The sequence below is a fragment of the Clupea harengus genome, chromosome 14 (assembly GCF_900700415.2).
Source record: "Clupea harengus chromosome 14, Ch_v2.0.2, whole genome shotgun sequence".
In the NCBI taxonomy this organism is placed as follows: Eukaryota; Metazoa; Chordata; class Actinopteri; order Clupeiformes; family Clupeidae; genus Clupea; species Clupea harengus.
Window position 1 is genome coordinate 22,571,144 of NC_045165.1, and position 23,466 is coordinate 22,594,609.

General features: G+C 48.1%; 1 protein-coding gene across 1 annotated transcript in view; it reads right to left on the reverse strand.

Moving 5' to 3' along the window:
* Window positions 1-217: 217 nt before the first annotated feature.
* dph6 (diphthamine biosynthesis 6) overlaps window positions 218-23,466 on the reverse strand; it is a 57,002-nt gene continuing 33,753 nt past the window's right edge. Inside the window, exons 13-15 of the mRNA XM_012822830.3 lie at window positions 11,183-11,422; window positions 4,825-5,206; window positions 218-562 (exon numbers count right to left, since the gene is read on the reverse strand). Coding sequence (XP_012678284.2) covers window positions 444-562; window positions 4,825-5,206; window positions 11,183-11,422 — 741 coding nt within the window. The 3' untranslated portion in view covers window positions 218-443. The remainder of the gene's footprint in view (window positions 563-4,824; window positions 5,207-11,182; window positions 11,423-23,466) is intronic.

The following is a 23,466-nucleotide window of genomic DNA, read 5'->3' on the forward strand; positions in this document are numbered from 1 at the left end:
GTCAGGCCCAGCTATTGAGGGGGTCTTGGGGAAGGAGGCGTAGGATTACAGGCCTTTAGCCACGAGCAGCTCCATCTGAACACGCTACAACACAGGACTTGACAGCTCGAAAAAGCTTTTTAAAGACGCGTGTTACGACATACTGTATGAAAGCAAAGAGCTTGAAACCTCAGTCAGTTCTGTAGATTACTCACAAGGAAAAAGACCCACACTTAAATGGTTTACATTTTTTACTTAAAAAAAAAAAAAAAAGCAATCACCAAGAGTACATGAGATATGTGTTATGATGGGTAACTCTGATGGAATGAAAAGATGCAGTTCATGATGGGTATAAAAGTTGTTCCTCTCTTCACACAGGGTCCTTGAGGTAGGACTGGGCACAGCTGAGTACTGGAGTCAGTTGGTGTGTGAGTAGTGTGTGTGTGCGCTTAGTCAGGAGTCTTCTACACACAAAGCCAGCAGGACAGGTGGAGGACTCCTCTGTCTGGCAGATCTCGAACCGGAACCAGAACCACAGCTGGACTCGCTTGGCTACAAGACTGCTTCAAGCATTCCCCCAGACCTGAGAGTGAGACATAAAGAGGAGAGAGAGAGAGAGAGAGAGAGAGAGAGAGAGAGAGAAGGGAGAGCGAGGAGGACAAAAACAGAGTGAGCCAGCAGACAGCAGAGAGGAAATTAAACCCACTATGTTCACGTTCAGACTGGATTCTCGAAACCTCCAGAGGACCGTCCACCTCCAGTTCAGGCACACGGCCCAGAAGATGGCTGTCCCACTGGACCTGCCCCTAGAAAAGAGGCTGCACTTAACCCTTCGACCGTGGAGCACATAACTATTCACAAATTATTGACGTCCTGAAATCCCTAGCAGATTGTAGCCCTCCATTCAACTCCCTGCAGTGCAGGCATATGGTGAGCGTGGGCTGCACTCTAAGCTACTAAACCCCTCCCTTCCTCGCTCTCAGCTACTCATTACTGCTGAAACATGGGCAAATACACACACAGATACAGATATACTCAGCCATACACACACACATTAGCATGCTGACATTGTGTCCCCTCCGGTGTCTCACACACCCACACACACACACACACACACACACATATATATACACACACACACACACACACACACACACACACAAAAAGGGAAAAGCAAACTCATTGGCGTGCCATCGAGGACAAATTAGCAGCTTGTTGGGGAGATCCTGTCGAATTGATCCCAAATCCCTCTTGTACCGGGGATGTAAAGGAGCTGCGTTGAGTTGACCAGCACGGCTTGAGTTACCGGAGCGTAGTGGGCGGGCGGGGCCGGGGGGTGGGGGTGAGATGGGGTGGGGGTGAGGTGCACCAGACAGCAGATCAGCGGTGGTCATCTGAGGAGGCGGCGTCTTGTAGTGGCCTTGTCCACACACGTGTCTGCCTTGCTTGTTCACAGCTTCGATGAGCTCGTCATCGAGCTTCTGCCTGCCAACCTGCTAATTGGCGATAAGCGTTCCCATAGGTTGGCCAGACCGCCACATCTCTGGCCACTACATTTGTTTGGTGGGGGAGGGGTGGGGGTGGGGGGGTTGTCACCATGGCAATGCGTGCCTGTGTGGAAGGGGATCATGGCATATGCTCTCTGGCCAAAGCACTGAGACATGATGTCACTCCGGTCTGTTTAGGTTACTCTAATTTGTTGATTCTAGTTTGTGGATGTCTGATGTCAAGCTTGTGGCTGAGTCCACATCGACGTGCTGAGAGACTGGGGAGAGGGCTGAGCTCATGAAGCTGCCTATAGGGGGGGAAGCAGTGGTAGGATCAAGAATGGACAGTTTGACTGAGAGTTAATCCAGAGAGCGCAATGTCTTTCATGTAAAAATAAATAAATAAATAAATAAAAATATGTATTTTAAATTTATATTGCGCAACTTACTTTTGGAAGGCAAAGAGTGAGAGAGGGTTGTGGGTGTGTGAGGGGCAAATTTGGATTGGCGAGGTGAATGCTCAGCGCAGTACCATTTAATAAGCATCATCCACTTTCATGACAAACAGGCCTGGTGCGCCTCATGCAGACTCAAAGAGCCCACACAAACTCATTAGCTCTCTGTCTGCTGATTAAAAAAAAAACCTCCAAAACATTATATTTGATTTGAATTCAGCACAGACAAAAAAAGAGAGAACCATGATGTGAATAGAACGCTCACTCGGGGGGGTTTAGGCCACTCCTGAGATCAACGGCAGATGCCGGCGAGCGCCGGAGAGATCACAGGAAATAAATGGTAATATTAAGTAAGGGCGGTCAGACAGCCTTTATCGCGCCTCTAAAACGCGGCCGTTTCACACGGGGTCTTGGGCTTTGAGCTCAGGAGCTGGCCCATTATATGCTGATGGGAGGTGAAGGTGAAACACGGTCACCTGATAGACAGCCAGAGTGTTCATGAGTGAGAGAGGGAGCAATAGATAGATAGATATAGTGAGAGAGAAAGAGAGAGAGAGAGCGAGAGAGAGAGAGAGACTTCAAATGGACACTCATTTTACAAGACTGAAACATGTCCCAGCCACCCATGCGGGTCAACCTTGAGCACTCCACTCCTCCCATCCCCTCTCACCCCTGACAGCACTCTTAAGCGAGAGGAGCAAGAGAGGGACAGCGAGAGACGGCGAAAGAGGGAGAGAGAAAGAGAGAGAAAGAGAGAGTCACTGCAGCTGCAGTGGTCAAAGGCCATTAGGCGGATCCTAAAAGCAATCACATTAGCAAACGGGATGGAACTAACCCATCTCCCCCCAGCAGCCTTCCAAGGGTAGCGGCCATTATTCTCCTTCAGCAGGACGCAGCGCTTTTCACCAACCACTGCATGCTTTCAATAGCGGCCAATGTGCATTATAATACCATAATAGCATATTTTGCTGTTTTTGCTCACTGAATCAATAGATAACTCCTGTAAATATAGAAATAATTCCAAAGGGCAGTATTGGCATGATGGGCATGGGGCGATTTGATATTAAAATGGCTAATGCCTACTGGGCCTGAGCTGAGGGGCTGGGGTAGGCAGGAGGGGGGTAAAGCCCTGAGCTGCTATTTGCTAGCTGTGCTACAGTGAACCTCAAACTGTTTCAAATTAACCGGTAAACGAGTGGGTAATTAGCAGGCATTGGCTCATGAAAATTGCTCATTTAGGCCGAGGTGACTGAACAATGCTGGTGCGCATGGCCAAAGGAGCACTGCGGTGGTGTGCGTCCGTGCTGTGTCTACTGGAAGACGCCGCTAGTTTCGTTTCCAGCGTTCTCGCAGCGGTTTATTAGCTCTCAGAGGCCACATTCAGAGCAGAGGATATTTATAGAGGAGAACACCAAAAAGATATCAGTATGTTTTTGATATCCCATTATTAAATATGTGTTGCAACCAAAAGGTATCCTAAATCTACACTGAAAGCCATTGGGAATAGCTGCCAAATCGTCGGCACAGATGTGAAATCTTAAGACTCGCTGAGTCATCCTCTTAAAAAAACAGCCGCTGCTGGCCTGACCGTCGGCCGTGTCCACCTGTCAGCTGGGAGTCCCTGCCAGCATTGCTGATGGAAGTGCACGCACGCGCGCCTGTGTGTATGAGCGTTCGTGCAGCTCGTTCTATACGCTCCCGGCTACACCGTGCCCTTTTCCGCGCCGAGATGGCTAAACACGGGAGGTGCCAGTTTTCCCCCTGTTCTCCCGCTGTAACTTCTGGGGGACGGCGTCCAATGAGCAGAGGCTGTGACCCATGAAACCGGCCCTGCAGCGCGCTCCCAGGGCACGGGGCTGTCTGCCAAGGGAATGTAACGGATTCCACTCCAGTGACAAGTCGATAAGTGCATTTAGCGCTACGTGCATGAGCATATGGAGCTGGACAGTGGTGCACATGGTCAGAGCCTCAGTCAAGGGGAAGGGGGGGCTGAGGGGGGGGTCGCTGAGTGTGGGGAGACACACTGTCTGCGCTGTCTGCTATCCAGTTGGGACATCTGTGCTAATAAATGATTGGAAGAGATCAAGGCTTTGGCGGTTTTAAATAATCACTGGTGCATTGGCGAAATTGGTCAGGTTAAAAATAAGCAGAGCATATTTTTCTGCCAAATGTTGAAAAGCGTGACACTGCGAACAATGGGGGACTCTGTGGCCGCGTGTGTGTTTAGATCGACTCATCTTTCGTTCCAAATTGCCAGATCAGATCTGCTGGGTATCAACCTGAAGCGATAGAGGGACATGGAGCGTGGATGCCTGCGTTCTGACCATTAGGGGGGGTTTTGCTTTGTTGTGCACTGGGATCGTGTAACAAAAAAACAAAAAAAACCCTCAGAACTGTCTTCACCACTATTCATCATATGTGACTAATTTTATTTCCTCCATAATAACGAGTGTGGGCGAGGCCAGAGGGAACGACAGTAAAGTCGGGGGGTTTGGCTCCGGGTTCATGCCGCTAATTGATTGTTTTCGACGACGCAACAATCGTGTCAAGTTTATGAACGTCTGGCTCGTCCTTCTCAAAGGACAGAAATGCTCTCTGGAGGGAAGAAACACATACAATTCTGGTTTTAAAAAAGAACACAGTTAATGTGAGGGCGGCGACTGAGAGACGGAGTGAGAGAAGAAGAAAGAAGAGAGAAGACAGGCACAGAGAGCTGTAACGATGACAAAGGAACCTGCCAGATCATGTCAATTCCATTCCAACGGCATGAAAAAGCAACAGAAATAAATCAAAAGTTCAATTGCCGATGATGACAAATGACTCTTGGGGCTGCTTAGAGCTCTCCAGACCTGAAAGCGGAGAAAGAAAAAATAAATAAATGAGAAAAGGCGTGATAGGCCTACCTGCAGCCAGCTGTTGGCCTACAGCAGTGCTGAGCTTGAAGAATGCCCTGCAGCACAGCGGAGAGAGCTGGCGGTCCAGTTTCTTAACAGAGTCCTGAAAAGCGCTGCTGATGGCTTTGAGAACGACCTCCGGCTCGGCCGAGTCTGAGGACGTCCTCACGGCCAGGGACAGGGTGGCGCTGTGGCCATTGCTGGCCTGCACGAGTTGGCACGACAGGATGGCACCGGGCACCTGGGTGGTGGTCTGGGAAAAAATCCGTTCTGTGGGATCGTCCTGCACCGCCGTGACATGCAGCTCCACGGCAGCTCCCCGGGGCAGGGAAGGCACCACGGACACCACCAACGGCCCACAATGCACCTCTGGCTCCCCGTAACAGTCCTCCTGTCAAGTAATCAACCAAACAAACCAAAACAACACATGGTCAAATACACAGGTTGTCACCTAGAGCCCCCAGCTACCTTCCTACATTAATCATCACCATGCTCGAGTAATTTGACAAAATCATTTGAACATCGGAGTCGTTGTCATAATGTCAACTTGCCACTTAAGTGTACGTCAGTGTACGACCCACAATATTTAACATTCAGCTGGGTAACAGCACAGTACTACATTGCATTCAACCAAGTCCAGATTTTTACAAAGGGAATGCGAATACGCAGCTTATATCTCAGTCATTTCACAACCTCTCACATCGCAGATGGTTATTAGTGTGCTTCCATGATAGGTCTGAATGATGTAATCGACAGAGTTCAAATCTGTTTTTGTTCATATGCGTGTGTGAGTGTGTGTGTGCGGGCCATTGTCGGTCCTGAGGTCTTCAGCTGGCCGGCTGTACAATGTCGCCTCTCTCAAATAATCCTGAGCGGCAGCCTCATCGGCTAATGGGGGAGAAATGAGTGTTTTATAAAACAGTCATTTTGCCTGGAGTCGATAGGTCGAAAACACTTAACCCCCTTTTCAATTTGCTGGATCAATTTTCATCCACTTACACCCCTCTCTGTAAGTGCAGAATAATGACAGGTTACATACACTTTATTTTGAAATTCGCTCCGAAGACAAAAAAAGAGAGGAGAAATGCCTGGGGAAGAAAAAAAAAGTAATTGACAAGAAGGACGCATGTCCTTTTGTCCCCCCACCCCACCCCTCCGTCCCCACCGCCAACCCTTCCATGTAGCAGACGAGCCCGGCTTGACCCAACCCACTGTCTACATGAATGCGCCACTTACCTCCAGATTAAACTTTAGCAAGAGGCCTATTTGTGCATCAACAGCCAATCTCACCAAGAGTGTATGACAACAAAAAAACAAGTGGATGGATGAGAGTAAGGGAGGGGAAGGGGTGTGTGTGTGTCGGTGTATGTGTGTGGGTGTGTGTGTGTGTGTGGGTGTATGTGGAGGGGGAGACGGGGGCTACGTATTAGAGATCAGAAAAACCTGTTTGCTCTTGAGTGGCATGACAGGATACATATATTGCTGGGCCTTTGATAAATGTTAGATTAGCACTTAGCGTGAGCGGCGGGGGCTCCTGGAGGGGACGGGCCTCGCCGCTTGTCAATAGCGATTGCCCTGAGACGGCGCACAGGGCCTGTGGGTGGGGGTGGGGTGGGGGGCTGCTCAGCCAGGCTTAAAGGCCAGCCCTGTGGCCCTGCTGCTTTGCCGTTACGTGCGTTTGTGTGTGTGTGTGTGTGTGTGTGAATGTATGAGTAATCGTTGTGACGTGATTGCATGTGTAGGACATACGTGTGTGTGTGTGTGTGCGAGTCTGGGTATGATTGCAGTGTGCACGTGTCTATGCGTGCCTGTATGTTTGTATGTATGTGTGAGCTCTGTGTGTATTTGTGTGTGTGTGTATTTGTGGGTATGTGTGTGTGCGCCGTGACTAACACAGCACCAGCCTCTCGCAGGTCACTACCTTCGCAAAATACAAACTTTTATGACTTATTTTTTGCTTATTTCTCCCCCTCATCTCCCCAACTTGTCTGAGTCTGTTAAGTCAACAACATTCCTTGGTTTATATCCTCACTTTAGACCTCTGAGGTGTGTGTGTGTGTGTGTGTGTGTGTGTGTGTGTGTGTGTGTGTGTGTGTGTATGTATGTGTGTGTCCGTAAGTGCAAGCCTGGCTCTGGTTTAGACTTCTCTGCCAGATGTGAAAGCACTCCGCCGCCTGACACCCTACTTGACAAGAAATCATTTATTAGATTAATCCAATAAAATAAAAGGGTGACAAATGTTGATATATGGCTGAGCTGAGTGCCTGGAGTGGCCCTGTCTATGCAGTAGTGCTGCCCACCCCCCTGCATGCTTTAATGCAATCAATCTATTACTTCATTACAGTAGGCGCAGGCGCATGCAACCAGCACCCCCCCCCCCCCCCCATAGCTCCATCTGCACTCCAGCAGGTGAGCCGGTCTGGAGCAGCTCGCTACGCTGGAGCCCCACTGTCAGGGTGACCTGATTTTCATTCATTCAGGTTTGCTCCTTCCTCTCGCTCTCTTCTCGTTTCCTTGTGGGCCTTGTCCACCTGACTTGGGACTCTTGGCTTGACCGTGTGTGTGTCTATGAGAGTGAACTGAGAGGAGAGAGAAAGACTAGGAAAATAAGTGTGTGCTGGTGAGAGAGTAAGGAAGGGAGTAATGGGGTGCACTAGGAAAATAAGTGTATGCTGGCTAGAGAGAGGAGAGAGAGAGAGAGAGAGAGAGAGAGAGCGAAAGAGAAAGAGAGAGAGAGAGAGAGAGAGAGAGAGCAGCGGAGGCGTGAAAGCCGAACGGTAAACACCATAATAAGGAAGTGGTGTAAAGGCCGCAAGCAGCGGGAGGCTGATGGGGCCTGGATGCTCAGGCAGTTCCCCTACATTTCCTGCCCAGCGGGAGGCCTTCATCGGCTGGGCTCGCAGGCCGCGCTCGGGCCCCGCCACTCCCATCATATCCACCGCTTCCTCTCACTTAGGCAGGGGCCACTTGTGTAAACCAGACCAGTGCTGCCTCTGGTGTGGTGGCACCAGTTCCAAAAGGGAGGGGGTCTGAGCAGAGGGGGGAGAGTGGGGCCCCTAAATGTTTGGACACGTGGAGCAGGAGGGGGGCTGGGATGGGATGGGAGGACAGAGGATACAGGAAACCCTTGAGTCATACTGCACATATATCACTCAGCGTTCGGACACGTGAAGTACGATCAGAACACTGTACCAATTCCCACAATGAGCAAAGTCAGAAAACATATTAATTTAGGCGTACACCCTTCTCCATCTCTATATTTATCTTTGTTAAGCATGGGTTGAGTGGAGCACTGAAATAAAAGGAAAGAAAAAAAACTGTTGAGGAGTGTGGAACATATGAATGCCATGGAGGAACTTTGGCTAAAGAGGAGTATGGTGACCTTCTGTAAATGCAAAACATTGTAAGACAATAAACGCATATACAAAGCACACGCCACACAAACGCGCACACCCCCCCCTCCCCACGCACCAAATCTGCGCTTGCCACGCGACGCTCCACAAACACTCTTTCACACGTGCGGCACCAGCGCTGTGCTCCCAATTAACCCCCTCTGAGCTTCTCCATCCACCTGATTAGAGAAATTATCAAGGCGCAAGAAAACAACGTGGCCGCTCGCTGCATCTGCCCTGGGCCCACCCGCACACACACACATACACACTCGCCCCCGCTATTAGAACAGCCTTCTGCCTGAATGGCTCCGTCTCGTCCGGCTTCGCTGGTCTGATTGCTGGTTGTGTCGTGTGCCGCGTCTGCGGTAAACACCATAAATTGTTTTGCCTGTATTGTTTTGAGAAGGAGAGGAAAATAACTATTCGATAAATAGGATTGAGCTATTTTGGCACTTTGGATTGCTTGTGAAAGACTAACACGGTGACTGACTTTATGTCAAACACAGTGAAATAAATGACAGCTGAAGGGTGTGTGTGTGTTTGAGTGTGTGTGTATGTGTGTGTGTGTGTGTACTACTAGACAGGTGTGAACACAAGATATCAGTAAGAGCACCATGGTTGACTGGTTTCTGCAAAACTGTAAAACATACACCAAACGGTGTGAATGATGAAAGTTGTTATTCATCGTCTAAATTCTCTGTACTCAAGGCGCACACTGCTGTAAAAGTCGTGAAAGTTTACTTGATATGAAACGAAGAAAAAAGGCGGGACTTGAGAACTCACAAGGGCCTGCTGTTTCCCGATAAACAAGACGCGGTGTCAAAAGAAAGCACATCTCTCCGACGTCTCAAAATTGAATTCGTTCCAATCCCCGCATCCCTCGAGAGCGGGAACATTTTTCCGGCACCATTTGGAGCGATTAGATTACCTCTAACCATTTCCGCGTGTCCCATTTAGAACAAATCCAACCCTTTCGCCACCCCTCCTGAGATGCATTTTCATACATGAACACTCTAACAGAGGCTCCAAAAATCATGCGGCACCAACCACCTTTTATCCGTGAAAGTTGAGTGGCTCTCCATAATTTACTATTGTTCTTCGGCTGCCGCTTGGCTGGTGTCTGTGTCAATGGGAGCAATGGCACAGTTCTGAGAACCGAGAGGGCGGGTAAAATATTCTGCCTCTCCGCAGGGGCTGTGTTATCTGTGTTTGACCTGTGTTAAATATTCTCATTACGCTCACTTCAAATGAGCGGCGGCGCTCGGCGTAATCCTTACCCCGGGGAGAGCCGTTCAGCCGGCCCGGGATGAAACAGGCTCACCCGCCATCACGCTGCACTCCGGCACAGTGCAACCAGGCACACACGCACACACACACACACACACACACACACAAACACACACAAACACACACAAAACACACACACACACACACACACACACACACACACAAACACACACACAGACACAGACACAGAGACACACAGACACACACACACACAGACAGAGACATTCAGACACACACATGGACACAGACACGCACAGATATACACACTTACACACACACACATGAACACAAACACGTAGGCGCAGACACACATACATACACACCTACAGATTTACACACAGATATACAGACATACACACAAATTAAAAACACACACAGGCAGGCACACACACACACACACACACACACACACACACACACACACACACACACACACACACACACACACACACACACAAATATCCAAACAGACACACAAAAAAAAACGGGCACAGACACAGAATGACACACACACACACACACACATGCATACACATATTCAATCATCCAACTGTCAGTTGGACAAAGCTGGGAATTCCTCTCATAAGACTGGCAGTGCCAACATCTAATCCCTCAGATATGTTCCTCAGATGCCCAGACCACCAACACAGGATGGCAAACAGGTGGACTCGCTATTGCCCCTGGTCCCCTGCCTTTGGGGGGGGGGGGGGGTACGTCCCTCTCTGAGCCACCGCCCTCTTGCTCTCTCCTTTTCTCTGTCTGTCTCTCTTTCCTCTCGTCTGCCCATCCCTCGCTCTCATCCCCGCTCCCTGAGCAGGGCCGACTGCAGAGAGAGGAGCCTGCTGGCCTTATTAGCCGTGAGGAGTCCGGGGGGCCACGGAGGGAGCGAGGGGGATAAGCTGCTCTGAGGGTTGAAGCAAAGCTCTGGGCGGGTGGCAGGGGCGGAGGTGGTAGGGGTGGAGGTGGTGGAGGGCAGAGGGGAGGAGAGAAGGGGAGGGGAGGGGTTGGGGGGTGGTGGGGTTAAGGATTAAGGAGGCTCTAAGGAAGACATCTGCTTCTGTGCCTAGCTCCATATTATCAAAGACACCAGCGTTTCCAAGATCATCAAGTTTTCATGAGCGCTCATACTGGTAAATATCAGCTCTTTTTCTCCAAAGGTGGGGGGGCGTCGAGGGATGGGTAGGGTGGGGTGGCGGGTAAGAGAAAGGAAAAGATTCAAGTTCTGCTGGTGTTGTTCGCTCTAAAATCAGACCGTAATGAGTGACAGAGAATTTTCAGAAGTGACAATAGCCACAGTCAGCCGAAAATCTGGCTTTCAGTTGTCCTTGAGTCACAGTGGAAATCATCCCGCAGAGTATTAGCCAAATGTCTGTTGTGTTTTAAAGCCTTCTTTCTGGCATGAACTGCCCCAGTCTCCACAGACAGTAAAAACCCTCCCAAATTGCAGTCATACCCGGTGCAAACTATTAAACTGACAATCTGCTATGTGCACCACGCTAAGCGTCCATCCTGATGTTAAACCACTCAAAGACCTAGACTTGAAACATTCATCTTTCATCGATGACTCACTAAACCTCAAGCATTTCCTGCTCTGTCTCTTTGCACAATCCAGACACGATGCTACCAGAATTAATGAAAAATGTAAAAAAGTAAATATAAATATAATATATCTATCCGAGATGCCTCACCTTGCCGTGCTCCAGTATCCTCTGCCAGGTGGCCCTGACGGCGGGGACGTGCCCAGGCTGGGTGACATAGCAGTGGGCCTGCAGGGCATGGCGGAGCGTGAGGCTGGAGCTCACGGCCTCCAGCACATGCGCCATGTGGCTGAAGCACAGCTGGGCCTGCAGCGCAGCTCCCCCCGCCACCAGCTGCATGCTGCAGGGGACCAGCGCGATCTGGCCGGCGCAGAACACTGCGTCGTCCACCTGCACAAACAAACACACACACACACACACACACACACACACACACATTCACATTAAAACATGTGCACATGCACCTGTTTGCGTGCACACACAACAAACAAACACACACACATCCCATACATCCCGATTTTACTGATTAGCTGCATGACATGATAACACAGTAATATGTTAAGCATGCAGGAAGGTTCTCAGTGAGGGTTATCTCATAGCTCACAGATGGCAAATGGCACGGATGTTCACAGATGCATGGCTGACACCGCCTCATCAGTAGAGCTGCTCCGAGCAGAAGATCCACACAAGAGCTTACTCCTGTCTGTATTTCAGCCTCACTCAATTTATTTTGAAACAAAGGCCAAAGCTCGATCATTGCTAAATCCTGACGTCGTGATTTATGGGGTGTTTTAGAGCCGGTTGGCGCATGGGCCCAGGAAGGAGCTAGCTGGCGGGGGCCGGAGGGAAGGGGGGTCGGGGGTGGGGCGGTGGAGAGCTGCCGAGCGTGTCTGTCTCGGGGGCCCCGTCAGGTGGTGGCAGAGCAGACGACAGACGCATGAGCAGAGGAAGCACTTCATTATTCTCACGGGGCATCGGCGTGGGGAGTGGGCTGGAACTTGCTGTGGCGCCGTTTAACACACGACTGCTGAGTTTCCCTGAGACGCACGTTCCGTTTCGAGAACACCACCACCCAAGGAACGCCTGGCTTGAGTTACCATTTCTCGTTTTTTGTCCTGGAAACTGTTTTGTATCCACCCAACTAACGTCTGGCGCAATACTTTTTCGAGGGGGTTATTTTTTCCCCTCTCAGCACATGTCTCTCTTTCCCCACTCTCTGTCTTACGGCTGCATTTGGCCATAAGGCTGATGCACAGGCACCTCGGTTCAGGGAATAAATCTCGCCTCAAAATCAATCCATCGCTTGAAACACAATTACACACTCCCCCTACTGCTAGAGAAAAAAGGGGGCAAGACAGCAGCAGCAGCTTGGTAACATGTCAAAAGTGATAAATGCCTCTCTGCCTCTAAACAGAGAAATGGCTTGTGATGACATTGTGCTTTCTCTTAAATTAAGTGATACCAACTCATCGATTGAGATTTGAAACACACCCTCTCACACCAGCCAACATCCAAAGAGAGCGCAAGAGACCTTTTCCATTTGGGCAAGGAGACTCTCCTCTGAATTTTCACTCGCCACAGGCTAAGCGTATTTGCCTCTCAAAAATAGCAGCGCTGTGAAGTACACCATGAATCCCATTGGCCTCCTATCAAGGAGGTGCAACAATCAAATTAGCATCAATTACAGGGCTAAGTTTGAATAGCAGAGCGTCAATTAACAAGCTACACCTTTTATGTTATTTTGCCACCTAAAATGCACGGTTTGCACTATTAGCCCAACGCGAGCGTCTCTTTCTGCACGTGAGCTCGCATACATTTGAACTGGTGTGCAAGACCATTAGCATAATTAGCAATGTGATAATTAGCTGGAAATCTGAGATTAACTCTTGTTAGAAAGAGCCCTACAATCAATCCTCTTCAGCCGCCTAAAATCCATATGATTAATGCAGGCAGATATGCAGGACACTAGCTGGCATTTAGAGAGGTCAAGCCCAAAGAGACTTGTAGGGTGACTACTAAACTGCAAGGATCAAACTGTGGCCAGTCTGCTACGGCCTGGGTAAACAGTGTTAATTGGGGCTCTGGTAAAGGTATTTAACACCGGTGAGCCAAGGCTGGGGTGGAGGGGTGAACGCTGACCTTTCCAGGGATCAGAGAGGAACTGATCAATTGATACCTCGCGTGAAACAAGGTCTTTAACCGCTTAGCATTCATAGATGAGGATTGCATTTCCAAACCAGATTACCAGGTTAAGCATTGACTTGAAGTATTAGTCCAGGCTTTAGGCCTTTAGAAATCTATTCCCCCTGCGCTCATTTAAAGTAGATAGCAGCATGCTGGAACCAATCAGCAGTCCACAAGCATTTTACACGATTCTTAAGCAAAATTAAAGTGTTGCAACAAATTCAAATTCGGATATGAAACGATGTTGCTGAGACATGACTGAGCGCTGTCCCCCCCCCTTTAGTCTTAATAAAATCAGCAGTTTTTGTGAAATGCGATTTGAGAATAACAGATCGAGGAGGAAAAAAAGGCGCGGTTAGCTGGAGGGGCGATACAGTCACATCCATTTCCATAACCATATAGGTTTCCCATGATTCCTTGCTCCTGGGTTCACTTGTCAACTTTGATGAATCCTCAGCATCTGCCTCTGCTGCTCCAAATTACTGGGACAAGGCTGAAGATGGGAAGGATTGGGGGGGGTGGGAGCGTAGGAACTGGTGAGAGAGGGTTGGGGGAGTTGGGGGGGGGGCTTCTGGCTTTCAAATAGCTGGATCAATCACTGGATCATTTACCTGCGAGCGTTACCCGGCAAAAGCGTGAGCAATACATCTATGTCGGCATCGGCACGAGTGGCCCGAGATGTTGACAACAAATCGTCATTGGCATTCCACTTATGAGCCATCAAACACTATCAGACCCTCACCACCGAATTCCAGATCAGCTCAGACGCACGGCGAGGATCTCTTTGGCTTACCGAGCCATCATAAAACGCTTTTTATCTTAAAAAAAAAAAAAAAGGGTGGGAAGGGGGGCATTATTTGTTGATTTGAATATCAAAAGAGGCCACAGCAAGGCCCCTCGACTGTTATTATACAAAAAACTCCCTATAGCTTCAGCGAGCAGGTGTGTAATGATCAATTATTAAGGGCCTGGCTCAGGTGACTCCTTGCACCGAAGGGGCGGGGGCACGGCTTTCTGTGGCAAGCCTTCGAGGGGGGAATACTATTTACATAAAATTAACAGTTCAAAAGAATGAGTTCACACACCAATCAAACTTGTTAATTGACTGTCAATGGCGTGTCCCTGTATATACACCACAACTACATTATTCATCGGCGCATGTTGACAGGGAAGACAGTCCAATTTGCATGGGTGTCCTAAACCTGATCAACAACCACTGTGCCGCATGCATTTTTAATGGCTAGGAAGAAGCGTTTAATATTCATTAGGGTCAAACAATCACATATTTCATTTAACTTTCCATCGCAGGCAGATTATTCGTCAAAAGACCAACATAAAATATAATTGTTCTGAAATGGGGGAACATTCACAATTTTTTTTCAGGCCGCAGTTTAACATCACATTACGCAGCGAAGTGGGTGTTACGGCAGCCTCTTCACAAGATTCAAAAATGTCACTGCTTCTAACTAACTAAAAATAATTCTTTTAAAAAGTCCTGTTCTAAAAATGGCCCACAATTTACATTATACACTTCGCCGCCAGTGAATCTCGTGGCAGGCTATTAATGCGCTGGGGGATGAGATACGACGTGATGAAACTTTTTTCAAACTGATTTCCTCGCAGCGGCAGCGAAAACTTTATCCACGCAACACTTAGATCCATCACGGCGCTGGCCACTTTCGCAGCATTAATTAAATGCGTGTTTTTGGCTTCATGCTTTATCGACCTTTATTTCATGGCTTAAACACCATCATTTTTCATAAAGCCAATGGAGTGTCAAAAGGTCATAGAGCCCCAAGGTCTCTGCCGGGTTGGAGACTCTAACATGTATGTAAATGATCGCTCAGACCGGCTTGGGCGCGGCAGCTCCACAACCTTCTGTGACACTTCAACACGTCTGAGGTGTTTTAATGGTCTTTTATTGAAGTCTCCAAGGCATGGCTCTGACTTTACATATTTATATTTGTGTTGTGCGACGAGGTGCTGGAGGTGACCTTTGGTATATGTATTTTTCCTGTCTTTTTTTTTTTTTTTTTTTTTTCACTCTTCGGGGTGTTATTTTTGGCCGTGGAGGTGTTTGGTGGAGAGGACGGGCCCCGCTGGGTAAAGTGACCTGGTATTGATGAACAGTCAGGTGTCTTACTGGCTCCAAGGACATGGTGAGGAAAAACAGCGCTGTACTCCCATCAGATATGCTAATGGTCACATTTCCCCACCGAATCATGCATAATTAAACAATCGAAAAAGCTAACGCCAATGTGTATATACTCACTGCCATAAACAAAGTCACTACTTTACACCAGAGGTTTGCTGGCAAAAGTACATCAAACAAATCAATATGGTCTTGGGGCTATTGGGTATTTTTAAGGATTCTTTCCACTACTTCTCTACATGCTATAACTACTTATAACTCCACATAATCAAAAATGTATTACATATCAATATAGGAATAACAGTCTGATGTTATAACACAGAGGATTGAGATGAAAGAAGTTACCAAAAGCCTTGGACAAATATGGACAGATCTACAACATCAAAGCAATAATCCCACTACCTATATAAAGTCTTTTATATACTTTCTTGAAAAATGCACATGGGTCAATGTAAAATAAACATTTTTATCATGCATTCTAATATTAATTTAGTGTAAAAAAATGACACCGTAATAAGCCTATTGAAACACACATATTACATTCCCATTGGATTTATTAAGTAACATGGTTCAGTCCCTTTTTTTGCTGTGGGTGGAAGTTTGTCAGGTCTGTGTGCTGTGAATTCATCTTCAGCTGACTTCCAGTCTTTGGGCTCTTTCAGCATTAGTGCATTCAAAGCCAATCCCGTCTCTCGAGCGGGGAGCGCTAGCATTGTGCTTGTGCCCCGAGGTAATTTGGATCCTCTGACACTCGCTGTAATTTCTACAAATACTCAAATTCTCGTCGCAAGCATAACCTTTTTTTCCCCTCGACTTCTGCTGAGCCTCTGAGTAGCATGGCCTCATCACCAAAGGTGTCTTTATGGGAAGCAAAGAAAAAAAGATGACGCGTGTGTATATATATATATATATATATATATATATAAAAAAAAAATCCCTTTTTTTGTTCTGTGCTTGTGCTCTACTTTAGGCCTAACCCTTCCATGCTCAACTGTCACACAACATCAGCGTTATGGCAACGGCGACATAAATAGCCGTACAAGATGCACAAAGGAAGGCCAGTGCCAGGGACCCCTATGCAGCATCCTCCCAGCCTCAGCCCAATGACATACTGAAACAAACAATCACACAGTAAAGCTACAACAAAAGGAGTGTGTGATCTCACACACACACACACAGACACACACAGACACACACATGCATACAGACATACCCACACACCAACAACAACATTTAACACAGTGGCGATAGTCGGGTTGGTATGTGGATGAAGCTGGATAGGGGCAGACGATGCTTGTCCCCTCTCCTCCCTCCCTCCCTCCATCCCAACCCACCCATCCTCCCCTCCTCTGCTCTTCTCTCCTCTCCTCCACTGTCCCTCTGCACGCAGCGGTGTGGATCCGGCCTCCCTGCCTGTCTGACCGCGGCATGCCCACACTCGGAGACGCCGGTGTGGATAAGTAACACTGTCACGTCCGCTCTGTGTCAACTTTATGCTGATTGCTTTCCTCCATCGCTTGTTGGCCAGTGTAAACAAGGTCAGGAGCAGAGAGGCTTGTGAGACACACTTCTCACACCAGATTATACAAGGAAATATGGATCTCTCCTTAAAAAAAAGAAGATATAAATCCACTATATATCACACTTTTATTTAATACGCTTCATAATACGCTCACTAAATTGAAGCATTTAATTGTCTTAGTTATTATTGTAAAACCTTTTACATTTAGATTCGATGTATTATAATATATTAAATGTATTATTAAATGTTACAGGGCTTAACTAGTGAGGAGACAAAATAACGAGAAGTGTGCATCCCTGTGCAGAAATGTTGAGGGGGCACGGTTTCCCTTTGCGTTAGGGCACAAATGCCCCGCCGCCATCAGCTGTCTCGACCTCTGATTTTTGACAAATTGGTTGTGAGGCTTTTACGACTGATGCACATATCGCAAAAATCATTTCTGCCAAGCTTCCTCTATGACCTGCCCGTGGGACATGACAGGCTCCTCGACGCATCGCTCGATCAAACACGATCTTTCCAGGACAACGCAAATGATGACAAATTCCATCATCCCGCATTATGCGCTTTCCCACTAATCTCCCTAATTCGAGAGAATCGGGGAGGGTTTCGCCGTTTCGGCTGAGGGGCATGTTGTCTGATTGAATGATGCTGAAGCCGCAGCCCTCCTCTCGTTCCTCCATCCCTTCCTCCAGCTCCAGCTGTGACCACCTCTCCTCCTCTCCTCCTTTCCTCTCTCTCTCTCTCTGTCTCTCTCTCTCTTTCTCTCTCTTTTGCCTTTGCCCTCTCTGTCCACATAGCCATTAGTTACCGCTTTCTCTTTTTTAATCACCACAATGTCAGTACCTAACACTAAACCTACCTGAACCCCTGTTTTGGTCGTGAACTTGGTACACGGTGAGAAAGAAAAAAACAAAACAATGTGTGAGCCTGGGCTCTTCTTGGGGCTGCTCTGAGTGTGTGTCTCTCTGTGTGTGTCTCTCTGTATGTGTGTGTGTGTGTGTGTGTGTGTGAAGGGAGGGGAACGGAGAGAGTCGCGCACACTTTGTCTTCCACCTGACCTCCAGTGGCACGTCAGCCTGTCACATTGGGGGAAGAGGCGGCTGGAGACGGGACGGTCCCCCTGCATCGGCCACTGGAGCAATCATTTAGCAGACAGGATTCGGCCACTTGGACATGCCAAGGTTACGCGGCCCGGGCTGCTTAAAGCAAGCAGACAACCTGCAGAAGACATCTATAAATAAAAAAAGGGGAAAAAAGGAGGAAGGAGAGGGGGAGAGAACGCAAAACAGAGGAGGAAAGTCTCCTTGAACTTGCTGGTAGTTCCGTTTCCTTTCAAAAGATGGCAGTATGACTGCATGGAAAAAGGCGAGAGGGAGATGGCCATTATTCCACACACAGGGAATGCTGTATTACAGGTCCTCTATTTTCTTAAAACATACAACAAGACAAAAAAAGGAGAAAAAAAGAGTGTGTATTTTCTTTGACAATAGGAAAGCCGTCTCGGTCAAAAAATTGCATGTCACTGTCAGCAACTCTGTTGAAGGTTATCTGAGTTTAATCTTTGCACTTTTGTGTGCACGGCCTATGTGCTTCTCATATGCTGATCATCAAAAAGAGGAAAACACATTCGTTAATTAAGGATTTAAAAAATAAAAAGTATTGTAAAAGCCTTTTTAAAAATAATCACTGTAAATATAATTTATTTAAAATATAAATGCTGGAGGTCTATTGAATAAGAACTCTTGAATGTTTTCTTTTTTCAATAGTGCAAAAAAACAAATACATACATATATTTTGTAAATATGATTTTACAATTCATACTGTCAAATATGAAACTTCAACCTTTCAAAAGTCTTTTCAAAGTAATTTTTGAAAGGCTAAAATGAATTTAATTCTGCCGCACAGCAAGCATCAACGCTGACATTCATACTAGCTGACACACACACTTACAAATACATCTGTATGAATAATAAATGGCTGTAACACTGAACACGTTTGGTGTGTCGTCCGGACCACAGAATGGCTTAAAACAGGACACGGTGTATTATTCATCTGCAACACTTTTATATCTGTAGAATGTGCTAAAATGACAATGGCTAATGAAAAATGAATGACCCAGGTTAAAAGTTACTGCTCAAACGAAGCCCTCGATGAGAAATTAATGACCGCGTGAGTGCCCAAAAGTAAATGGGACATAAATGTTAATATCATTGAGCCATCAGTTTTTACTGCTATTAAAAACTAACATCTCCTTAATAAATTAAGACAAAGCTGCAATGCTCGGCCACCATTGCATGAAGACCCAATAATCATGTTTCACCAGAAGCACTTAACGTCAGGCTCAATAGAACATAGTTGTGGGAATATGGTGAGTGTAACCAGGGCTGAAAAGTACACTTGGAGTGGGCTCCTCTATGCCAGCCAAGGCCCCCTTTTCCTACTGGCCAGTATTTCGATAGTTCCCTGCGCGTCCCTCAAGGGCTGTGCTGTACACACACACTCCACCTGTCTTCACACTTCACGTTGGAGAGAGCCTAGTTAGCGAGCACATGGCCTGACTCTTCACATCTCTGTTTGTCCATCACTTCACCCCAGTGAGAGCCCCCCCTCCTCTCTCATGTAGCTCAATGCCGAGTTTCACCTCCTGGGTGGTATTAGCTCATCTCTAGTCTGCCGTGTGGCGAGTCTTTGCCTTCCCTGTGTTGTGCTGTTTAGTCCTAAGCAACGACGTGTTGAATTATATTGTGTCGTTTTCGCGCTGGGCAGTGTCGTGACATGTTGACTTGTTGTTGGTCAGTAGTGTGTCGTGTTTTGTTGTGTTGTGTTGTGTTAAATTGTGTGGTAGTGCATGCCGCCACTCCCCCCCCCCCCCCCGACGCCATCTTCATCATTGTAGGCAGAGAAGAAGAGCCACCTACAAATAGCATGCCTAGTTTCCATAGTAATAGAATGGTCATACATCCCCCCTCTCTGACGGTGATGAAACTGGACAGCACTGGCCGACTTTGCTCTCTAATCATTCATACATTTACAATTCTGAGTATTTATGCTGTGTCCAAAAGCAGAATGGATCCCTTTTTTGTTTTGACTGTATCTCTGTGCAGGCTCTGAAGGCTGTCAGCATAAAATTACACATTTTTGCTGTACATTCACAAAATCGGAGTATCTGTCACTAGTATACGGTGAAGCTGGGAAGCTGCTGCAAACATCGTGAGTGGTGACATGGGAACACTGGAGCGTCTCCGATATCAGGTTGACGCACACTGTCTACTCCCCGCGCGCTTTGATGGAACGCTTCCTCCACTTTTGCGACGCCAAGAACCTGTGGTCGCAAATAAATCTGTCAGATTCCGACAAGTGCGTGTTTGCATTCGCTTTCATTTGATTATGTTGTGTTCCACCTGCGACAAAAAAAGGCTACTTGTGTTTTGAAAGGCTACTCCGAAGCCGACTCCATTATTAATTCTTCCCAGAAAAAGGAAAAAAAAGTCTGAATGCAGACAATGCAATAAACTGTCAAGCTGCCAGAAGGATGAATTCAGTAAGGAAAAAAAAAGACAGCCCTCAAAACACACACCAATCCCCCTACGTGAGGGTTCAGCCTTGAGGTGTGCGATGGCCGCTGCACTGATACACAAAGCCACACGTGGTTCGGGATATGTAGAAGGTCTGCGGCGTGAGTGAATATGGTCGGGCGTGGAGGATGTGGTATGGTGTTTGGGGTGTGTGTAAATGACTTGTGTGTATTTGAGACGTGTGAGTGGACATGTGTGCATGTGTGTGTGTGTGTGTGTGTGTGTGTTTGTGGGTGTGTGTGGGTGGGGGTGTGTGGGTGTCCCTGTCTGCCTTCCTGTGGCTTGTTGACATGAAGCTAGGCAGTCAGGCACCAATAATACATGAAGAGCTGTTCAGAGGCAATTAGGATCAGTTGTCAGGGCCTGGGCCCATTAATGAAGGGAGAGGAGAGGAGAGGAGAGGGCGGCGGGCGCAGGGGCACACGGCAGCAGCAGCGGTGGCGGGGCGCGGGAGGGGCGATGTGCTCTGACAGATCCAGTCCTTCCCTGTGTCCTCGGCCGGTACAAGCTACTACCAGCCTTAACGATGTCGTGTGGCAGGCAGATAATCCGCCTCACACGGGCTATGATTCGAGAAAATGACTGCTGCCACGACGGGTCAGCCTCTGCAGGGTCACAGCGGGGAGTCCAGGGTGTGTGTGTGTGTGTGTGTGTGTGTGTGTGTATGTGTGGGTGGGTGGGTTTGTGTGTGTGTGTATGGGTGTGTGGGTGGAAAGGAGGGGGTGGCTGGGGAGGCATGGGGGGAAGGGTGGTGAAATAATTACCCCCCACCCTCCTTCACCTTGTTCTCATGCTTTCCATGCTTGGAAGAAAGAGAGAAGGAAAGATGAGAAAAAAAAAAAAAAAAAGTGCCCGCGTGGGCTTAGGGGTGCCCTTGCTCCCTCACGCTGGCGCCCCGCCCTTCGCCTCATCTCGCCCTTCGCTGTCTCCGACACGGAGGAAGGCGGCCGCTGCTACGGCAACCGTCCACATGTGTCAGAGCGCATATCCATCTGTGCATGCGGGAGTGGGTGGTCTCCCGAGCCATAGAAAGACAGAGACAATGAGAGATAGTGATGAGAGAGTGAGGGAGAAAGAGAGAGAGACACGTTGCTAGAACGAGAGTGAGAGAAAGAAAGAAAGAAAGAAAGACAGACAGATCTGGAAGGGAGGAGGGATTGTGTTATTACACCTCCACGTTTGCATGTGGGAGGCTCTGTTGGTGCGTTGGTGTAATTGGCCATGGCCGCGCGGGCCCCCTCCTGTGAGGCCCTCAGTGAAAGCACTGGGCTCCTGCTCCTGCTGCTCTGGACGGTGAGTCAGGCAGAGGCTGAGTGACAGGGAGCTGGAGTCACTCTGATGGGGCTCTGATCATGCGGCTCCCGCTAAACCACAGTCACACCACGCCAACCTCCGCTACCCGCTAACCCTCTGCCCACCCCCCCACCACGCAGCCAGCTCACCGTGCCAGCCAATGTCACCCGGCATCAAACAAGCGGGCAGGTAGCGGGTGAGTCACCGCCGACCACCTCCCTGACCTGGCCGATGGACACAGCGGTCCAGGTAGGTGGAGGGCGATGTGGATAAACCGGTGTGTGTTGTGTTGCCGTGGCCCTCGAGGGAGAAGGGGTAGTGGGGGGCGGCTTTCCCATCTGCTAGGCTTAGGTGGAGGGCAGGAGTGGGGGCGGTGAATGAGGGCAAAAGGCTGGATGGGATCGGCTGTGAAGAGCTAAGAGGTGCGTCTGCTGGGTTCAAGTGCACCCGGGTGACCCTGGGAAACTTTGGAGACCGGATCGGAGTATGTGTATGAGTCAGGGCGTACGTGACGCGAGGCTCTACTCGAAGAATGTGTTCCGACATGACATGCCGATGACTAGGACCAAAAGCAGGGACATTTTCCAGTTTTGGTCTTGGTGTGTTTACAAAGTAAAGCTTTTCATTCAGATGTTGGCGAATACTAGTTGCATGGAACAAAAATCAAAGCAGGCAAACAACAAGGTTTTTCCTTGACGCAAAAACTCAAAACTGCTCCAGTCGTGAATCATCAAAACAAATCTACTTTTCCCTTCCATCCAATTCTTCCACAACTATTCTGTCTCCTGAATGAGTGTAAAGTGATAATTTAGCTGCTTTTATTAGTGCTGATAGCATCCACGCTATTGTTTCGGCTGGGCTGGCTGGCGGGTCTTCACGCTGTTATTGGCACATTACTTCTCGCGTGCTCTCCTCCTTTAGCAACTGCGTTTGAAGTAATGTTAATAGACTAGAAAATTGAGACATTTATGAAGTATGGGCTGTGTTTATGAAAAAATCCATAAAATATGACAGGGGGGTGAGGTGAGATAAAAGGCAGGTTTTAATAGATTATGGCGAGGCGTGAGCGTCGGGGGCCGCTGAGGATCCTCCTCAGAGATCTCTCAGTTTTTATAGGATTAATTCTGTTGTATTAAAAATGAAGTTAAACGTCCTAATTAATCTGTACACTTGGCATAACCCACCCTCCATCCCTCCCAACACACACATGCATACACACACACACACACACACACACCCTTGAATAAGACCCCATGGCCCTGGGAAGCTTCACAAGTCTTGCTTTTCAGCTAATTACCTTCCGTGGGTAATTGAGGTGGATGAGGCTTCCGTCGGTAGTTTGTTTATTTTTGAAGGGTGGGGGGGATAAGGCAAAATCATCATGCTTCAGCCCAGTGATGCGTTCCGACTGGAGACGAATAATACATCTTCAAATACCAGCTCTGCTCATCCTAATTGCCGGATTTTGTCTAATATCTTCCTTTTTCTGACAAGAAATGATGCGCTATTAATCAAAAGCAATTTAACAAAACACTTCTTTTTTTATCACAGCTTAAACCTCAGTGAAAACCTCAGAGGAGCTCTGGGTTCAAATCCCACATGAAGCCTCACGAGGGACACAAAGCCCCACGCAGATTACAGTTCTGTGTACAATCAACTACCAAACAGGCTAATGCTGTTCACTTAAGATGGAACCTGTACAATGTTT